General features: G+C 53.1%; 5 protein-coding genes across 5 annotated transcripts; 3 read left to right on the top strand and 2 right to left on the bottom strand.

The window, feature by feature from the left end:
* Nucleotides 1-226: 226 nt before the first annotated feature.
* On the top strand, nucleotides 227-1790 carry VDAG_02350 (uncharacterized protein; the record flags this gene model as incomplete). Its single annotated transcript, XM_009653003.1, has 4 exons — nucleotides 227-254; nucleotides 338-634; nucleotides 699-1418; nucleotides 1504-1790. 4 exons carry the CDS (start codon nucleotides 227-229, stop codon nucleotides 1788-1790), a joined length of 1332 nt encoding a protein of 443 aa, XP_009651298.1.
* Nucleotides 1791-7663: 5873 nt separating this feature from the next.
* VDAG_02349 (uncharacterized protein) lies at nucleotides 7664-8649 on the top strand. The gene has a single exon (XM_009653002.1). It carries the CDS (start codon nucleotides 8170-8172, stop codon nucleotides 8428-8430), a length of 261 nt encoding a protein of 86 aa, XP_009651297.1. The 5' UTR covers nucleotides 7664-8169; the 3' UTR covers nucleotides 8431-8649.
* Nucleotides 8650-8923: 274 nt separating this feature from the next.
* VDAG_02348 (uncharacterized protein) lies at nucleotides 8924-9682 on the bottom strand (the record flags this gene model as incomplete). Its single annotated transcript, XM_009653001.1, has 1 exon — nucleotides 8924-9682. The coding sequence occupies one exon, from the start codon at nucleotides 9680-9682 to the stop codon at nucleotides 8924-8926; it is 759 nt and encodes a 252-aa protein (XP_009651296.1).
* A 909-nt stretch (nucleotides 9683-10591) lies between these two features.
* VDAG_02347 (uncharacterized protein) lies at nucleotides 10592-12394 on the top strand (the record flags this gene model as incomplete). The annotated part of the gene is made up of 2 exons (XM_009653000.1): nucleotides 10592-10603; nucleotides 10901-12394. The coding sequence occupies 2 exons, from the start codon at nucleotides 10592-10594 to the stop codon at nucleotides 12392-12394; spliced, it is 1506 nt and encodes a 501-aa protein (XP_009651295.1).
* Nucleotides 12395-12781: 387 nt separating this feature from the next.
* VDAG_02346 (phosphatidylserine decarboxylase proenzyme) lies at nucleotides 12782-14179 on the bottom strand. The gene is made up of 5 exons (XM_009652999.1): nucleotides 14062-14179; nucleotides 13973-14014; nucleotides 13773-13908; nucleotides 13159-13717; nucleotides 12782-13106 (listed from the first exon to the last, which is right to left on the bottom strand). The coding sequence occupies exons 1-5, from the start codon at nucleotides 14119-14121 to the stop codon at nucleotides 12896-12898; spliced, it is 1008 nt and encodes a 335-aa protein (XP_009651294.1). The 5' UTR covers nucleotides 14122-14179; the 3' UTR covers nucleotides 12782-12895.

The following is a 14179-nucleotide window of genomic DNA, read 5'->3' as shown; positions in this document are numbered from 1 at the left end:
ATACTTTGGTGCTCTGAGGTTACCCGACCCACAGGTCTCCTTGTCATCCCACATCTTAACATTGTCGATCCGTAGCATCGCGAGTCGCGTCTCAATCCTGCACCTCTACGCTTAGCCAGTTCTCTGTGCTTTGCTCGACATCTTTCGATCCCGTCGTTTTTTTGCGCTTCCAACCAACAATTTCCCAGTACGCCTTCAGCTTGACCGACTGCTACCCGGCATCACCATGGAGCAGACTTGCATGACCATCCACAGTAAGATGCTGCCTCTTTCGGGCGTGCGACCGTCTTGGCATATTAGTCCTCGACCATGAGTCGGCTGACATAAGCATCGCCAGATCTTTCTCCCCAAGCCAATATTCTCTTCGCATCCGAGTCCATCGTTGACATTCTCGGCTACCACCCTCATGAGATCCAGGACAGATCCTGCTTCGAATACTTCCACCCCGACGAGGTCACCTTCGCTCGCTCCGTCCACAGCCGCGGCGTCCAGCTTGACAAGGTCGCTGTCCATCATTATGCTCGCATATTGTCACGCGACGGCCAATGGGTGAGCTGCGAGTGCTGCTTCACTGTTGTCCAGGATGTCTTGGTTGCTTGTACAAGTGTGTACCGCAGAGGCGAGAAGAGCGAGAGTGCGTGCAACCTCCTGAGCATGTGCGCATAGTTGCCTTTCAATGCTGACTGCAACCCCGCCAGGACGTGCCATTGAAGCGCGTCAGATCCGACGTCAGTTTTCGAACTCCCCTCGCGATCCTCGATACCACATGCTCGAGTACCTGTCGCCCAAGTTCCGGACGCAGTCAACCGAGCGGGAACCCCGAGCAGCTCTCATAGTCAACCGATTCACCAGAACCCTAACGGTCATGTTCGCAACGAACGCTGTGTCCACCATTCTCGGCGTTCGCCCCGACCAGATGAGGGACAAGAGCTTCTACGAATGCATCCAGGAGAATTGCCTGCCCGACGCCATCCGATGCTTAGAGCGCGCCAAGGCCAACGATTCGATTGCTTACTTGCGCTTCTGGTATCGGGACCCCCGCCGAGAGGAAGACTTTGACGAGGAGGAAGACGAGGAGGAAGACGACGAGGATGAGGATGGGCGCCGAAGCATCAACTCAGGCGATTCAGAATGTGGTGATGCTCAGCTATACAGTCACATGGACATTGATGTCAACCCCTCTAGCCCCAAGATCAAACTGGAGCACGAGGACTCCCATCAGTCCATGTCCAGCATCAGTTCCGCTTTCAACGGAGTCGCCATGGAGTCTGGCTCGAGCGGCGGCGTCTACCAGACTCCTCCCAGCGCCGGCTCTCGCACCGGACCAGGCCGTCCTGTCCCTGAATCCGGCCGCATGCCTCGTGCTCGAAGGAGACGAGCACCTGTACCCCCCTTGGAGCTTGAGGCTGTCGTCTCGTGTACCTCGGATGGGCTCGTCGTTATTCTCAGGCGGGCTCACCCTCCCATCCCGTCCCCGCATCCACCCCTCCTTCCCCCTTTCAGTTTTGAGGGCGGCCTCTTCGCCGCTCCCTGGGCCAGCAACCCATTCGCCCAGAGTACCGACTGGGGCTCAATACAACTTCCAGTTGCCTTACGCGACGCAGCAGCCATCCCAATACGGTGGCACTGTCAAGGCCGCCGACGGCCCGCCTCTGGATCCACTTATGAGCTCGATTCGAGGCGTTGCCGTCTTGGCGTGGGCTCTCATTGGCATCGACGGGAACCTCGCGACGTACACTCGTGGCCTGCCTCAGGGCAAGGCTCAACCTCCAGATGGAATACCCATCTAGGACCCGAACGCCGGCAGCGATTCGCCCTATCTAGGGTCCGAGAACCACGCTGTGCAGCTTTGGGCTGACTATGAAAGGGGAATGGCCAGCACGGCGGGGCATGCGCCATACGTCGTTAACGGATATGGCCGTGATCCGCATCGAAACCATAAGCAGCAGTAGGCTTTCTATCCATATTCCATACTCCATATGGAACGATTCTTGTATGGATTACGACTTTCTCTCCGTATGGAATCTTATTCCATACGTATGGAATAATAAAATGACGTCATCGTTTCTCATACGATCGGCCTCGGTTAGGACGTAGGGGTGGTTTCTCGCCATCTAGCCATAACATCGTCGTTCTCTTCGCTCTCTGCTTCGATCAATTCAACTGGGATCCCTTGTGTGATACCGCTTTAATCCAGCTCTTCATGCACTCCCCCTTTTCAATTGTGCCACTTCCTAACTGACATCTATCCAGTGTGTCCAACAACCAAGTAAAGCAAAATTCGGACCCCTTACTTGACTTGGTTGACAGTACCCCCTTGCTTGACTTGGTTTACTCGACGAGAGTGCCATCCTTTACTTGGTTGGTTGATATTACTCGACTGTTTACCAACTACATTCGTTTTCCCTTTTCTGCTCCTGGTGGTAGATCTACGCCAACATGCCGCTTCGAAGCAGGTGCTTCTGGCATTCGTATGTGGATGAGTACGATCAGTAGCAACGTAATGTCGACAATTCTAACGCCCTCGTTACTAATCCATACGAATACTGGCACGCTAGGCGACACAAGTACCCCAGGTTGAGTATGATGGCGCTGGACTTACTGACCGTAGCCCCCATGTCAGCGGAGTGTGAGAGGTTGTTCTCAGTGGCCGGGCAGATGGTTACGAAGCTGAGGAATCGGCTAGATGCCTCCACCATAAGCTGTGCCAGACCTTACGCAGCTGGCTACGGGCAGGATTGATCCGGCAGTTGGATCAAATATTGACAGAGCCATCGAGGGAATGATGGCGATATATCAGGGATTAGGGGTTGAGTAGGGGATACAATAGCTCACCCCGCATTTTGTGGACATCCTCCCACATTGTGGATTCACATCCATATGGATACATATCCATCCATACCACCGCCCTGATCTTAGTCAGCATCCACATCCATTCCATGTCCCCTGATGTGTAGTGGAGTGTAGTGACTTTAATCGGAACTTCCGATACCTGTCGATTCCAGAGATCAAGGCCATCCAAGCAGCCAACCGGTATAATATGGACGAGACTGGTATCCTAGAAGGCCGAGGATCTAATGGCATGGTACTGGGATTGACAGAAGCCCAGAATCTACGAAAAAAACAGCCTGGATCCAGAGCCTGGACGTCTATCCTTGAGTGTATCAGCGCAACAGGCACTACGCTTCCCCCCTTGGTTATTTTCAAAGGCAAAACAGTCCAACAGCAGTGGTTCCCTCTAGACCTACAGCCCTACGATAGCTGGAAGTTTACTGCTACTGAAAACGGATGGACCGATAACGATACAGCAGTCTACTGGCTTAAGGAGATCTTCATCCCATCCACCCAACCAACTGACCCCTCAACGGCTAGGATACTTATCCTAGACGGCCACGGTAGCCATGAGACAACAGAATTCATGTATCTCTGCTACAGCAATAATATCCACCTGGTTTTCCTACCTCCCCATACGTCACACGTCCTACAGCCACTCGACCAGTCAGTTTTCGGTCCCCTCAAGGCAGTCTATAGGAAACAGCTAGGATACCTCAACCAGTGGAACGATTCTACAGTCGTAGGCAAAAGCAATTTCCTTACCTGTTATCGGAAGGCTCGACAGTCGGCTTTCACACCCCAGAATATACGCAGTGGGTGGAAATCAACAGGTCTATGGCCAGTATCGATGACCTGGCCCCTCCTCAGTCCTCTACTCCTCGAGAATTCCACCAACCCACTAGAACAGTCAATTCTATTTTAGATAGGGCTATTGGGCCTAGGGCTATCCAGCAACATGAAACAGCTACATCTGCAGTTACATGGTCGACCTCTAGGAAGACGGTTGATCTACAGGTCCAACTAGCCCAGTTCAACAAGCTAGATCAACCTATCAATACGCAACGGCTACAGTTCCGTATGGTTCAGAAAGGCTTCGAGGAAAAGGATTACCTCTTAGCGACCCAGCAACGCAGGATTCAGGTTCTAGAACAGCATTTAGAACAGGCACGGCCTAGGAAACGGAAGAAGGTCCAAATCAGCCCAAACTCGAAGTTTGCCGATATCGAGGCTGTCCACAAGGCCCAGGTCGAGGCAGGCGATAAAGAGGATAGTAATGGTGAAATCAGCGACATCGAATCACTTAGTGAATCAGAGGACTGTATTATCATTGCATAGCAACAGGTGGAAAATTTGGGTTGAATTGAGGGTATGGTTTTGGGTCGGCAGGTTTTGGGTGGCTGGAATGGGGGGGTGGCCGGAAAGTGGGTGAGCAACGTTAACCGGGTACCCAGTCGACATTCTGACTGGGGTACCAAAACAACAAGTGGTCCTCTGAGCTTATCAGCCTCGTTGAAGAGAGCGCCTGTGAATATGTCGTCGACAGCTACTACGATCATTCTCCCGCCGCCCTTGCAACGATGACCATAGTTCGCTACCTAGCTAGGGGTCCGTTCACTGGACTTCGACGTTGTTGGGCTGCATCGCGGTGGTGTTGGCCCCGGCCTCTTTTCTATTCTGGATGTACGGGCGCGGGCTCAGGAAGCGGGGCCCATATGCTAGGGATTGTGTTCATTCAAACCAACTCAAGTATTTCGAGAGATTACAGAGTTGTAAAAGTCGAGCCAGACTTTCGGGGATGTCTCCCCAATGGCCAGACCCGATCCCGCGGTGAAACGGCCGACGAGATGAGAGATAATGATAAGGGGCCTGCATCATTCATTTGCAAAATGCGTCATATTGACGATTAAGTGATCCATGGATCGATCGATATTGGTAAAACCCCCTGGGATTTTGCCCCTTTCCCATTTCGATGCCCATGGGGCATTTCCCAACGTCCAAAGGCCCGCTAAATGCCTGAGGGGGGGACACCGGGGGGGGGCTCCGTTAATGAATTGGCCAATCATGGTCTGGGGGGTCCCGGACTGGTTCCATTAGCTCTGGGCAGGCTTTCTAACCATACGAGTATTGTTTAGTTAAACCATATATTGCCCATATATTGCCCATACACCTATACCATACGGTCTAAGGCGTATGACCATATATGATCATACGCGGGATAAAGTTGCTCCGAGGTATAAAAAAAGTCATGTAAAGAAATCGGCAGCGTCACGACACTTGACCATCCTCCTAGTCCTGAAAAGCTTGTCTTCCCGATAGATCCGTAAGGTTCAGAGGATACTTGAATGGGAAGTCGGTTGTTTAGGCTAGATCTGTGCAATGTGCACTACTTGCAATGTCTCCGTCGTTCCGACCCTGGGCAACTATCAAGGTCGCTCTGAGTCACATTGTCAGACTCATGTCAAGATCCAGTCGTTCAGTTATAGCAGGCAGGCAGTACGATCCTGCCTAGTAGGCAACAACTGCTGCCTTGCAGGCAGCAGCAGCGCTCCACAGCATATAGTCTCATACGATCCCGCTCCTGTAGATAGAAATCAAGAGTCATTCATTACCCGATTGACTGAGGGACTTTCTGTCCTGCCGTTTGCCAGCTACCCATCTCAATCCACGCCGTTATGACGTTGATTGATTGCGATGGACTCATTCCTCATCGGCACGCCCAGTGATCGCGAGCCCTCCACAGCCGCAACAGTCGAGACGGCTTCTGAGATACCTGATGGGCACAGCTTACCCTCCGTTAATTCTTCCACCTCAACAACTCCAAAGCGCAAACGTATCACTACGGCCGACGCCACGTGGCAACACACTCGAAACCTCAAGGATCCGAGCCCGAGCGCGCTGGGCCAAAGCAAGACTTAGTATTCTACTGCAAATACTGCTGCAACCCACCCTACGCCACATACGTGTCTACCACATTCCGCAACCACCTACGTAAGATACACTCAGTTGAAGCCGCTGGCTCAGAGCCAAATTCAACCAAGAAAGCGCGCACAAGCCTCATTAAAGAGGCATTCAACAAAGCTGGCGAGATTGGGATTGCTAAGCTTCAAGAAAGAGAGGAGCAGGTGCTTCGGAACGCACTTAATCCAAAGGCAGCAATGGAAGCCTTAGTCCAGCTGGTTACTGTCCGCAATCTTCCATACAACTGCAACACATGGCCAGAGTTGCACGCTCTGCTTATGGCAGCAAACTATACGGCTGAAGAGCTTATCATTACCTCCCACGGCCACGTCCAAAAACTCTGTTCAAACTCATATGCGATCCACAAAGACATTCTTCGAACAAAGCTGCAATCATCACCTGCCAAGCTTCACCTCTCCGCTGACGTATGGAGCGCACCAAACCATAAAGCTTTCCTTGGAATATGTGTGCAATTTATGCAGGAAGGCACGAAAATCCCCTGTCAAGCACTGCTGGCCTTACCTGAACTTCCGGGTATAGACGGCCCTGGAAGCCACAGCGGAGCGGAGCAATGGAAGCTCCTTCAGCCGGTCATAGAGGAGTACGGCATCTTACGCCAGCCAGGCTATATTACAGGAGATAACCATGGTTCCAATGACGCGCTCTGTCGTCTATTGAGCCACTTCCTTGAGGGACAAGGCATCGCCTGGAATGCAAAACACCGACGGATCCGTTGCCATGGCCACGTTGTCAACCTTTGCGTCCAAGCCTTTCTTTTCATGGACAGCAAAGAGGCTGTGCTTGAGGCCTGCAGGCAGATTGAAGAGATGGACCAAGCTTCATTCAACATGGACATGATGGAGGGTTGGAAGAAGCGAAAGGAGCGTCGCTGGAGTCAACTCGGTCCGCTCGGCAAGCTGCATAATACTGCTATCCATATTAGAGCGAACGATTACAGGTACAGTCTCTTTCGGAGGCGTGCCGGCAAAGTCCTCGGGCTCGACAACGATACACGCTGGAACTCATGGTTTCTCCTTTTGGATACCGCTCTTGATAAGGAGGAGCATATCAAGTGGTATCAGGACAAATACTACGACGCTCTTGTGGACGACTAGTTAGCACCACAGGACTGGCAAAACCTCCGCGAGACACGGAACTTCCTACAGCCGTTTTGGAAGATAACTCTCCTTACTGAGGGCTATTGTTCAACTCTTGATTTTACGCTATTCACGATGGACGTCCTCCACAAACACTACCAGCAAGCTTTCAACAAATACAAGATGAACCAACGGCTACTCGGTCCAGTGCTGACGAGCTGGCATGTCTTCGACAAATACTACCAGCTCTCCGATGAGAGTCCGGCATATGGTGCAGCGCTTATTCTCCATCCATCCCGAGGAAAGGCTCATATACAGAAAAATTGGCCCAAGTCATGGCATCAAAAGACCTTTACAGGAGTGAAGAAGTTGTGGGAAGACGAATACAAGAACCTACCAACCGTTTATGCTACTCCTTCCATTACTCCAGCACTGGAACTGGATGAGTATGACCTGCTTGCACAGGAGCTTGACGTCATAGGCACAGAGCCCGGCATTGACGAATACGAAGCCTACACCTCCCAGTCACCCATTCCAATCGACTGCTCCCCACTTGTCTGGTGGCTCCGCAATGAGCAGAAGGAGCGCTTTCCTCGATTATCAAAGATGGCAATAGACATTCTCTCGATACCCGCCATGTCTGCTGACCCCGAGCGTACATTTTCGGGAGCACCGTGCACAATTTCATGGGATCGAATGCTCCTTGGAGCATCAACAATTGAAAAGGGGGAGTGCTTAAAGAGCTGGATTCGCAGCGGCATCACGGCAGGGTTACAAGTAGAGGAGGTCGAACAGTACGAGTACATGGCAAAGGAGGGAAGCACCAGCACTCCAGAGGAAGATATGGGTCCTTGACGTCATTTACCGTATTGGCAATATATGGTTTAGTTCCCCATACGAGAACAAACCATACACCATAAACCATATGGGTCCGTATGGCGTATGGCGTATGGTTAGAAAGCCTGGCTCTGGGGAGCCAACCAACCTACCACTAGCACCGCACTAAGTTACCCAACAATTTAGGCGCTGTGCCGACAGTTTATCCAGGCCACCAGACGTGGCGATAGGTACATCAGGAGAAACCCGGGTTTCACAGCCAGGACATCTTCTATTTAGAAGTACGATGACTTGTCCTTCCATGAATCCTGCTTTCTGGAGATGTTGACAGTTCCAATCCCCCACACTACTACTGACCTAGCTTACTATCCAAACAATCATCCATTTGTTCATTACACCCCGACACCCAACTAATCTCACAACTTCTCACGACCTACGCCCCATGGATTGGAGACACTCCAAGCTCTACGACAGTCGTGCCTCCTGGGCGCGGCCAATTCAGATCCGAGATAACGATCTCATGTTCGAGGGCAAAGCTCTGAGTACCTTGCACGAGGAGTCGAGGGAGGGGGTTTGCCGCGCGTGTTCTGAACACAGACGGGCCAGCAAGGCAACCGGAACGCGAGAATACGCAGCTGTGTGGATCAGGGACCCATACTTATTCCGGACGACAACACGTCTCACCTGTACAATAAGTTGCTGAGCTACTATTACTATTACAAGCTGGGAGCATCACAGCAGCCAGCACCGGGGCTTCATTGTCGCTGACGCTGCTGGAAGACCTACGATGCCCCTTTGTTGGCTGCTCCGGCAAAGATCTTCGTCCCGAGTGCACCGCCATCCGCTAAATATACCCAGGCTCCGTGACGGGTCCCTAGTCTCCCTTGCGAGTGTCCAGAATCACGAAACGACAAGCCTTACCTAGCCATGGAATGCCGTGATCCCTCTTCTTCGCCTCTACGGCTTGGTTCCATTTCTACATAGCCGACAATGGGGCATGTTACACCCGAGGTGAAGAAAGCGCCGGCTGAAGAGCCCCCTGAGCACGTTGACACGCAACCGGAGGTCAAGGGGAAGGAGTCGCCCAGGGCGCGGCGCATCGATGACTTCTTGGCCATAGGCATGTTTGTTACGATTACGGCGGCGGTGTTCGTCGCGGCCGGGTGCTCGTAAAGCTCCCTTGACCACATTCTAGGCTACACATGGAGACCGATAGAATGATTAATTATGTCCATCGTAAAAGGCGCCATAGTGTTTTGCCCGCTGGCGGCGCCCTCGACGGCCGATACCAGGCCCCCCGCTTGTGCCTCCTCCCACAGGCGGGCGGCATCACCGGGCTCCCACGCTATCTGAGCGTTTGGATTGTCCTGGTACCCGAAAAGCTGCACTGAGTAGCCACCACCGCCGCCCAGGTCGCTCTCGGGCGACAGCGCGCCGCCGGTAGGCCTCATGTACTCGGCCTTGACGGACGTCAGGTCGCCGACGCTCGAGGCTCTCGAATTGATGAGTTGCGTCGCCTGGCACTGGATGTAATCCTCGATGAAGGAGCACCCGCACCCGCCGTGCTGCAGGACTAAAGTCTTGAGCATTAGGACCTCGTTGCGCAGCTGGGACATCTCGGCCGCGAGGGCGTGGTTCAGCTCGCTCGCGGCGGCCTCCTTATTTTGCAGCTCCCTGATGTCGCACTGCTTCCGCTTACGGCATTTCTGGGCCGCCTCACGATTGCGGAGGCGCAGACAGGCCTGCTTGTCCGTAAGGATGTCGGCGGTGGCAAGGGGTGTAGGATGCCTCTTTTCCGGGGGTGGTGTCGGTAAAGTTCGAGAGGCGCTCGCTGCTTTGTGAGAGCAGGACGAGCGTTGATGCTTCTGCGGCGGCTCGTTGGTAGGCAGTGGGGGGTTGACGGCTTCGGTCCCGGCTTGTTTCCGGTTTGCACGATGCCGTGTCTGCTGAACCATGGTGTGATGATGAGTTAGGTGGAGGTGTGTGAGAGGACGCTTGTGATAAAGATTCACTCTAGCAGGGTCCGTGGGGAGTGCATGTCTGACGATCAGGGAGGACATTCCAGGCTATATACGGACGGCAGAGATGCCCGGCAAAGGCGGGTGCAGAACTGACGTGGGAAAGAGGCCGAAGCTGTACTTTCAGCATTATCCAATAATGGGAAAGGAACTAGCTGTGGGAATGCGCGGCGCCCCGCCAATTTCGTCATCGGCTGGGGCAGCGAGGTTAATTAGGCAATTGGGGGCATCCAGCTTGCCAGTGGTCGAAGTGTTATAGAGCTGTACCCTGTCAGAGCCGGAGCTTTTGCTCCGTGATCGACCAAAACCTGAGCAGTACCCCCAACACTCCAACATTGACATGTCCTCCACAAACCACCCATGTGCTTTTCAACGCAATCGGAAATCCACAGGTATCCAAACGTCCTTTAAAAGTCCTTCTGGCGTCGGTGCATGGCCCAAAATCAGATGTCACAGGCGCGCGATATGGGGACACGGCATCGCAAGCCTGCCGTCATCCCACCCCGCCACACATCTTAACGCAGCAATCCGCCTATATACACAGGATCGAATCCCTGAAATTCGATCGAAGTGCTAGCCCTTCCTGCCGCTCCTCGTTCTGAACCTTTTTTTTACCTCCCAATCCCACTACACCTACTACTTACTACCTGCCCTCTTGTCAGGACAATTGAGTGAACGCCTTCACTGTCCATCGTCAGTGTTCGAGCCGACAACAACCTCGCCGCTCCCGAGCTCTGAACCGTGTCGAATATTTGAGCCCTCACTAAACGGCATACCAAGTGGATCTCAAGACAATTCCGGAGGTAAGGCAGGCCTGCGCTCCGCCCCTTTCCCGCCCAGCACCCGATGGCCTTACTTGTACTTCCCCCCTCATTTTGCAGGCGGCGGGCTTGTAATTCTTATTGCAGTACTAGCCACCGAGTGATCACTGACCTCAACCATCTAGGAAAGCAAGCTATTAGAATCCACTCCCACCATAATTAGTGTCATCCGGAAAACCACTGCAGCCCATGAGCACAACACTACCTCGGCGAAAACCCAGAGTGTGTACACGAGAAGCTTGTGAGACGTGCAGGGAGAAAAAGTCAAAGGCAAGTTTCATGTTCCGACACCCTCCCTTGATCCCAGCTCCCACTAACTGTCTGTCCTTTCCAGTGCGATGGCGAACAACCCTGCTCGAGATGCGAAGCCCGTGGGCTAGAGTGCAGATACCAGATCCGAAATCATAGAACCAAGCACAGCCTGCGAAATGAGCTCAGTATCTTGAAGAAGAAGCAACGCTTACAGGAGGTTCTCCTCGCAGCGTTGCAAGATCCGCAGCGGCGCGAGGCCGCAATGCAACTACTAGATACCGCCGCTCCGCTTTCTGGAGCCGCGAGGCTCTGGCTGAAAAACGATATCGACAACGAAGAAGAACAGTTCTCGGAGACGATCCCTTCAAAGTCCAGCGATGGTGGACACAGGACTACGTCCGAGTCTGCTAGTCCATTCCCGGATCTCTCCAATCCCCAGCACACAAAAGAGGACTTTGCAACATCTCCCAGAAGTTCCAATATCTCGCCCGTGCGAAGAGACTCCATCTCCGACATGCCGAATTCTGATACGTTTTCGATAACTACAGCATCCGACGGGGTTGGCAACCAGATGAACGCGCTCACCATGGACAAGCCCCCCAGCTTCTCACGATACTCACAGCCCTTTCCCTCCGCAACGGACGCACCTGGGTTAAGCACAACCCAATATGACGGCCAAGCCGACAGTTCTGGAGAGATGTTCACGCCGCCGTGGCTCGATCCTTTACTTGCCGGCGGCACCAACCCGACAATCTCTCAGCAAAACAACGACTCATATCAGCCAATACCTTACGGCAGCATTCATACATGGACTGGAAACTCAGGAAGCTCGATGGTGCCGCAAGCCGGTTCAACACAGCAGGCAGCTCGTGAGTTCGACAGCACGCAGTTCGGGCAGTGGGCACCACCGCAGGCCGGTGAGAGGAAGCTGTCCACGGCGACATCGCCACTAGCCCCGAATTTGGCGAGTATGCCCTTCAGTCTCGAGGCCAACTCTGCCCTGGAAGACTCTGGCTGGATGTCGGTACCTTCGGCCTATTCAATTGCAGACACAGGCCATCGACCGAGCACTAGGAGATTCTCTGTCTCCTCAAAGACCTCCAACGGCGGGCTGTCAAAGCAGTCGAAGCCGCCCCAGTCTCAATCTCGCGAGCGCCATCGCCTTGCTTCTGCGCGAAATTGGCACAAGCAGAAACAAGCCACCGCCGACCTCCAAGCTAGCAAGGACCGCGCGGAGGCGCAGCACGCCGCGCTGAAAGAGGTGTACAACGATGTTCTCAACCAAGTGCAGCAGATCAAGCACGCGTTGATGGGACATGTCGGCTGCAACGACCCCGCCATTAAGATGTGGCTCGAACGGGAGACGAACAAGGTGCTGAGCGGGCTGCAGAACTCCCTCTCCGATGGCGGGGCGGAGGCTCAGGGGCTAAAGTCTCGCCCTGCGAGCATCGTTGATGGGACCGAGGTTCCCTATCTAACGCCGGAGGACGACGATATTGCAACTGAGAAAAAGATGCCTCGCGCGGAGGGCAACGACATTTTGAGGAGGGGCGTTGAGGTGAATGTTAGGGCATAAGGGAGGGACTGCGGTAATGATTCTCCCATCTCACAGGCCATACCCACGATAGCTATGCACAGAGGTATTCGGAACATACAGCGAATTATTCTTGCCTTTCCATTTTCATTCACGCCCTTGACCTGCCCTCACTGATGATTCTTCTCTGCGCCTTGGACACGGCAACACTTGCCTTGCGGGTGTTCGTCGCTCAAAGATCTCATCCAGTTCCTCCAACGTCTTGTTCTTTGTCCCGACAAAGAAGTACGTGAATGCCACCTCAGAGGAATTCAAGAAGACGAAGAAAACGTAGAAGGAGTAGCCGATCTGCCGCCGTGTAGATACTCGAGTATTACGAGACGCGTCGGAAAGGAGACTTACACCAGAGAGTGCAATGGGACTAACAAAGGTATTCAGGAAGCCCGCGGCGCCAGCCGTCAGCTTGAAGACTTTATTATTTCACTTTTTCCCTCCATTAAGGTACGGAATGGTGGTTTCCTGCTTATTTCCCCCCTTTCGGTATCAAGTGGCCGCCCGCAAGGCTCGGCCAAGGCTCATTCCGACCTCCACGGAAACCTGGATTTGCTGCTTACTTAGGTCAAGTAGATCCTGATCGAACTCAATCCTGCCGTGCTGAAATGCCACGATGATAGACGAGCCTCCAAACTGGAAGAAGCCAAGTTCATCCCCTTTTTGGATCTTTGCCCCGTGCTTCTGCCACTGATCATGGATCCTGAAAAACATCAGCTTAGTGTTATGACGAGCTTCTGTTGTGGAAGACTCACTGAACGGTTCCGACTTCTGTCGCGCCGATGGCGACAAAGAGGACGTCTCCAAATTCCTTCGTTTCGATTAGGACATACTGCCTTCTGTTCCGCGTCAATATGTCCACATCGCTGTGAAGCGCAATCGGATCGACTTGATAGTAGTCCCCAGGCACGCTTCGAAAGAGCTTGATGGTGCCCGCCACGGGCGAGTGATAGCGGTGATAGTCTTGCGGAGAGAGGCGGAAGCTTGCCACCGCACTGCCGGTAAAGGATTCGCCGAGCTGCGTATCCATGGCCAGGTTGGAAATATTGAAATCTCGCCCCTTAATCCAGAGCGTCTTGGCCATGGCCAAAGACCCATACACAACAACTCGGGAGTCTGCTACCACTGTTGCCTTGGAAGGGTTCTCTTTCTCGTGGATCGGGCGGGAGCCAGGTTTGTGGGCTCGCGTGAAGAAGTCCTCGAATGTGTCGTAGTCGCCTATGTTAGATGGTTCAAAATCGCCCATATCAATGTTAAAAGCTTCAACGAAAGTTTTGATCTGTTTCTTCGAGGCCGGCGTTCCTTCGTCCCTGCCTTTGCGCGATGTTAGATCCCGCCACAACAACAAGGGAAGGATATCGAGAATTACCACTAGCGACGGACTTGTTATGGATGTACAGGCGCATCGCATGCGTGGTATCGATCCATTCCGTGATGGGGTTGAAGAGCAGAATAAGTTTAATCTTTTTCAAAAGGAGCTGCTGTTCCCGTTCCAGCCTTCCCGTCTACGCGCTCCCAAGTCTTGGAGTCAGCGTGTAGCCCACGAAGTGCCGAGGTTGCAGACCATACCTTGCGATTCAGTGACGGATACCCAAACTCGCAATTTTGGGCCTAAAAGGTCAGCATTGTTCCGTCGCCTGATGTATTGTGGATCGTACCATATGCGCCCATGACATGACATAATCGACAATGGCATGAATTGTACTAAGGAACCACATTTCAAAGGGAGGTCGAGTTCAAAGATGCTTCAGGTGTTTGTTCCCAGAAATGTTTCCC

Source organism: Verticillium dahliae, genomic scaffold, assembly GCF_000150675.1.
Source record: "Verticillium dahliae VdLs.17 supercont1.4 genomic scaffold, whole genome shotgun sequence".
In the NCBI taxonomy this organism is placed as follows: Eukaryota; Fungi; Ascomycota; class Sordariomycetes; order Glomerellales; family Plectosphaerellaceae; genus Verticillium; species Verticillium dahliae.
Note: the sequence above shows the minus strand (reverse complement) of the source record. Positions and strands in the feature narration are given on the sequence as shown.

Bases quoted from the DNA above. Each gene is read 5' to 3' on its own strand.
- VDAG_02349 (XM_009653002.1), top strand. From the start codon at position 8,170: ATGGATTGGAGACACTCCAAGCTCTACGACAGTCGTGCCTCCTGGGCG.
- VDAG_02346 (XM_009652999.1), bottom strand. From the start codon at position 14,121: ATGTGGTTCCTTAGTACAATTCATGCCATTGTCGATTATGTCATGTCA. The intron at 14,015-14,061 runs GTACGATCCACA...CTGACCTTTTAG, and splicing joins TCATGTCATGGGCGCATATG to GCCCAAAATTGCGAGTTTGG. The intron at 13,718-13,772 runs GTAATTCTCGAT...CATCGCGCAAAG, and splicing joins TAACAAGTCCGTCGCTAGTG to GCAGGGACGAAGGAACGCCG.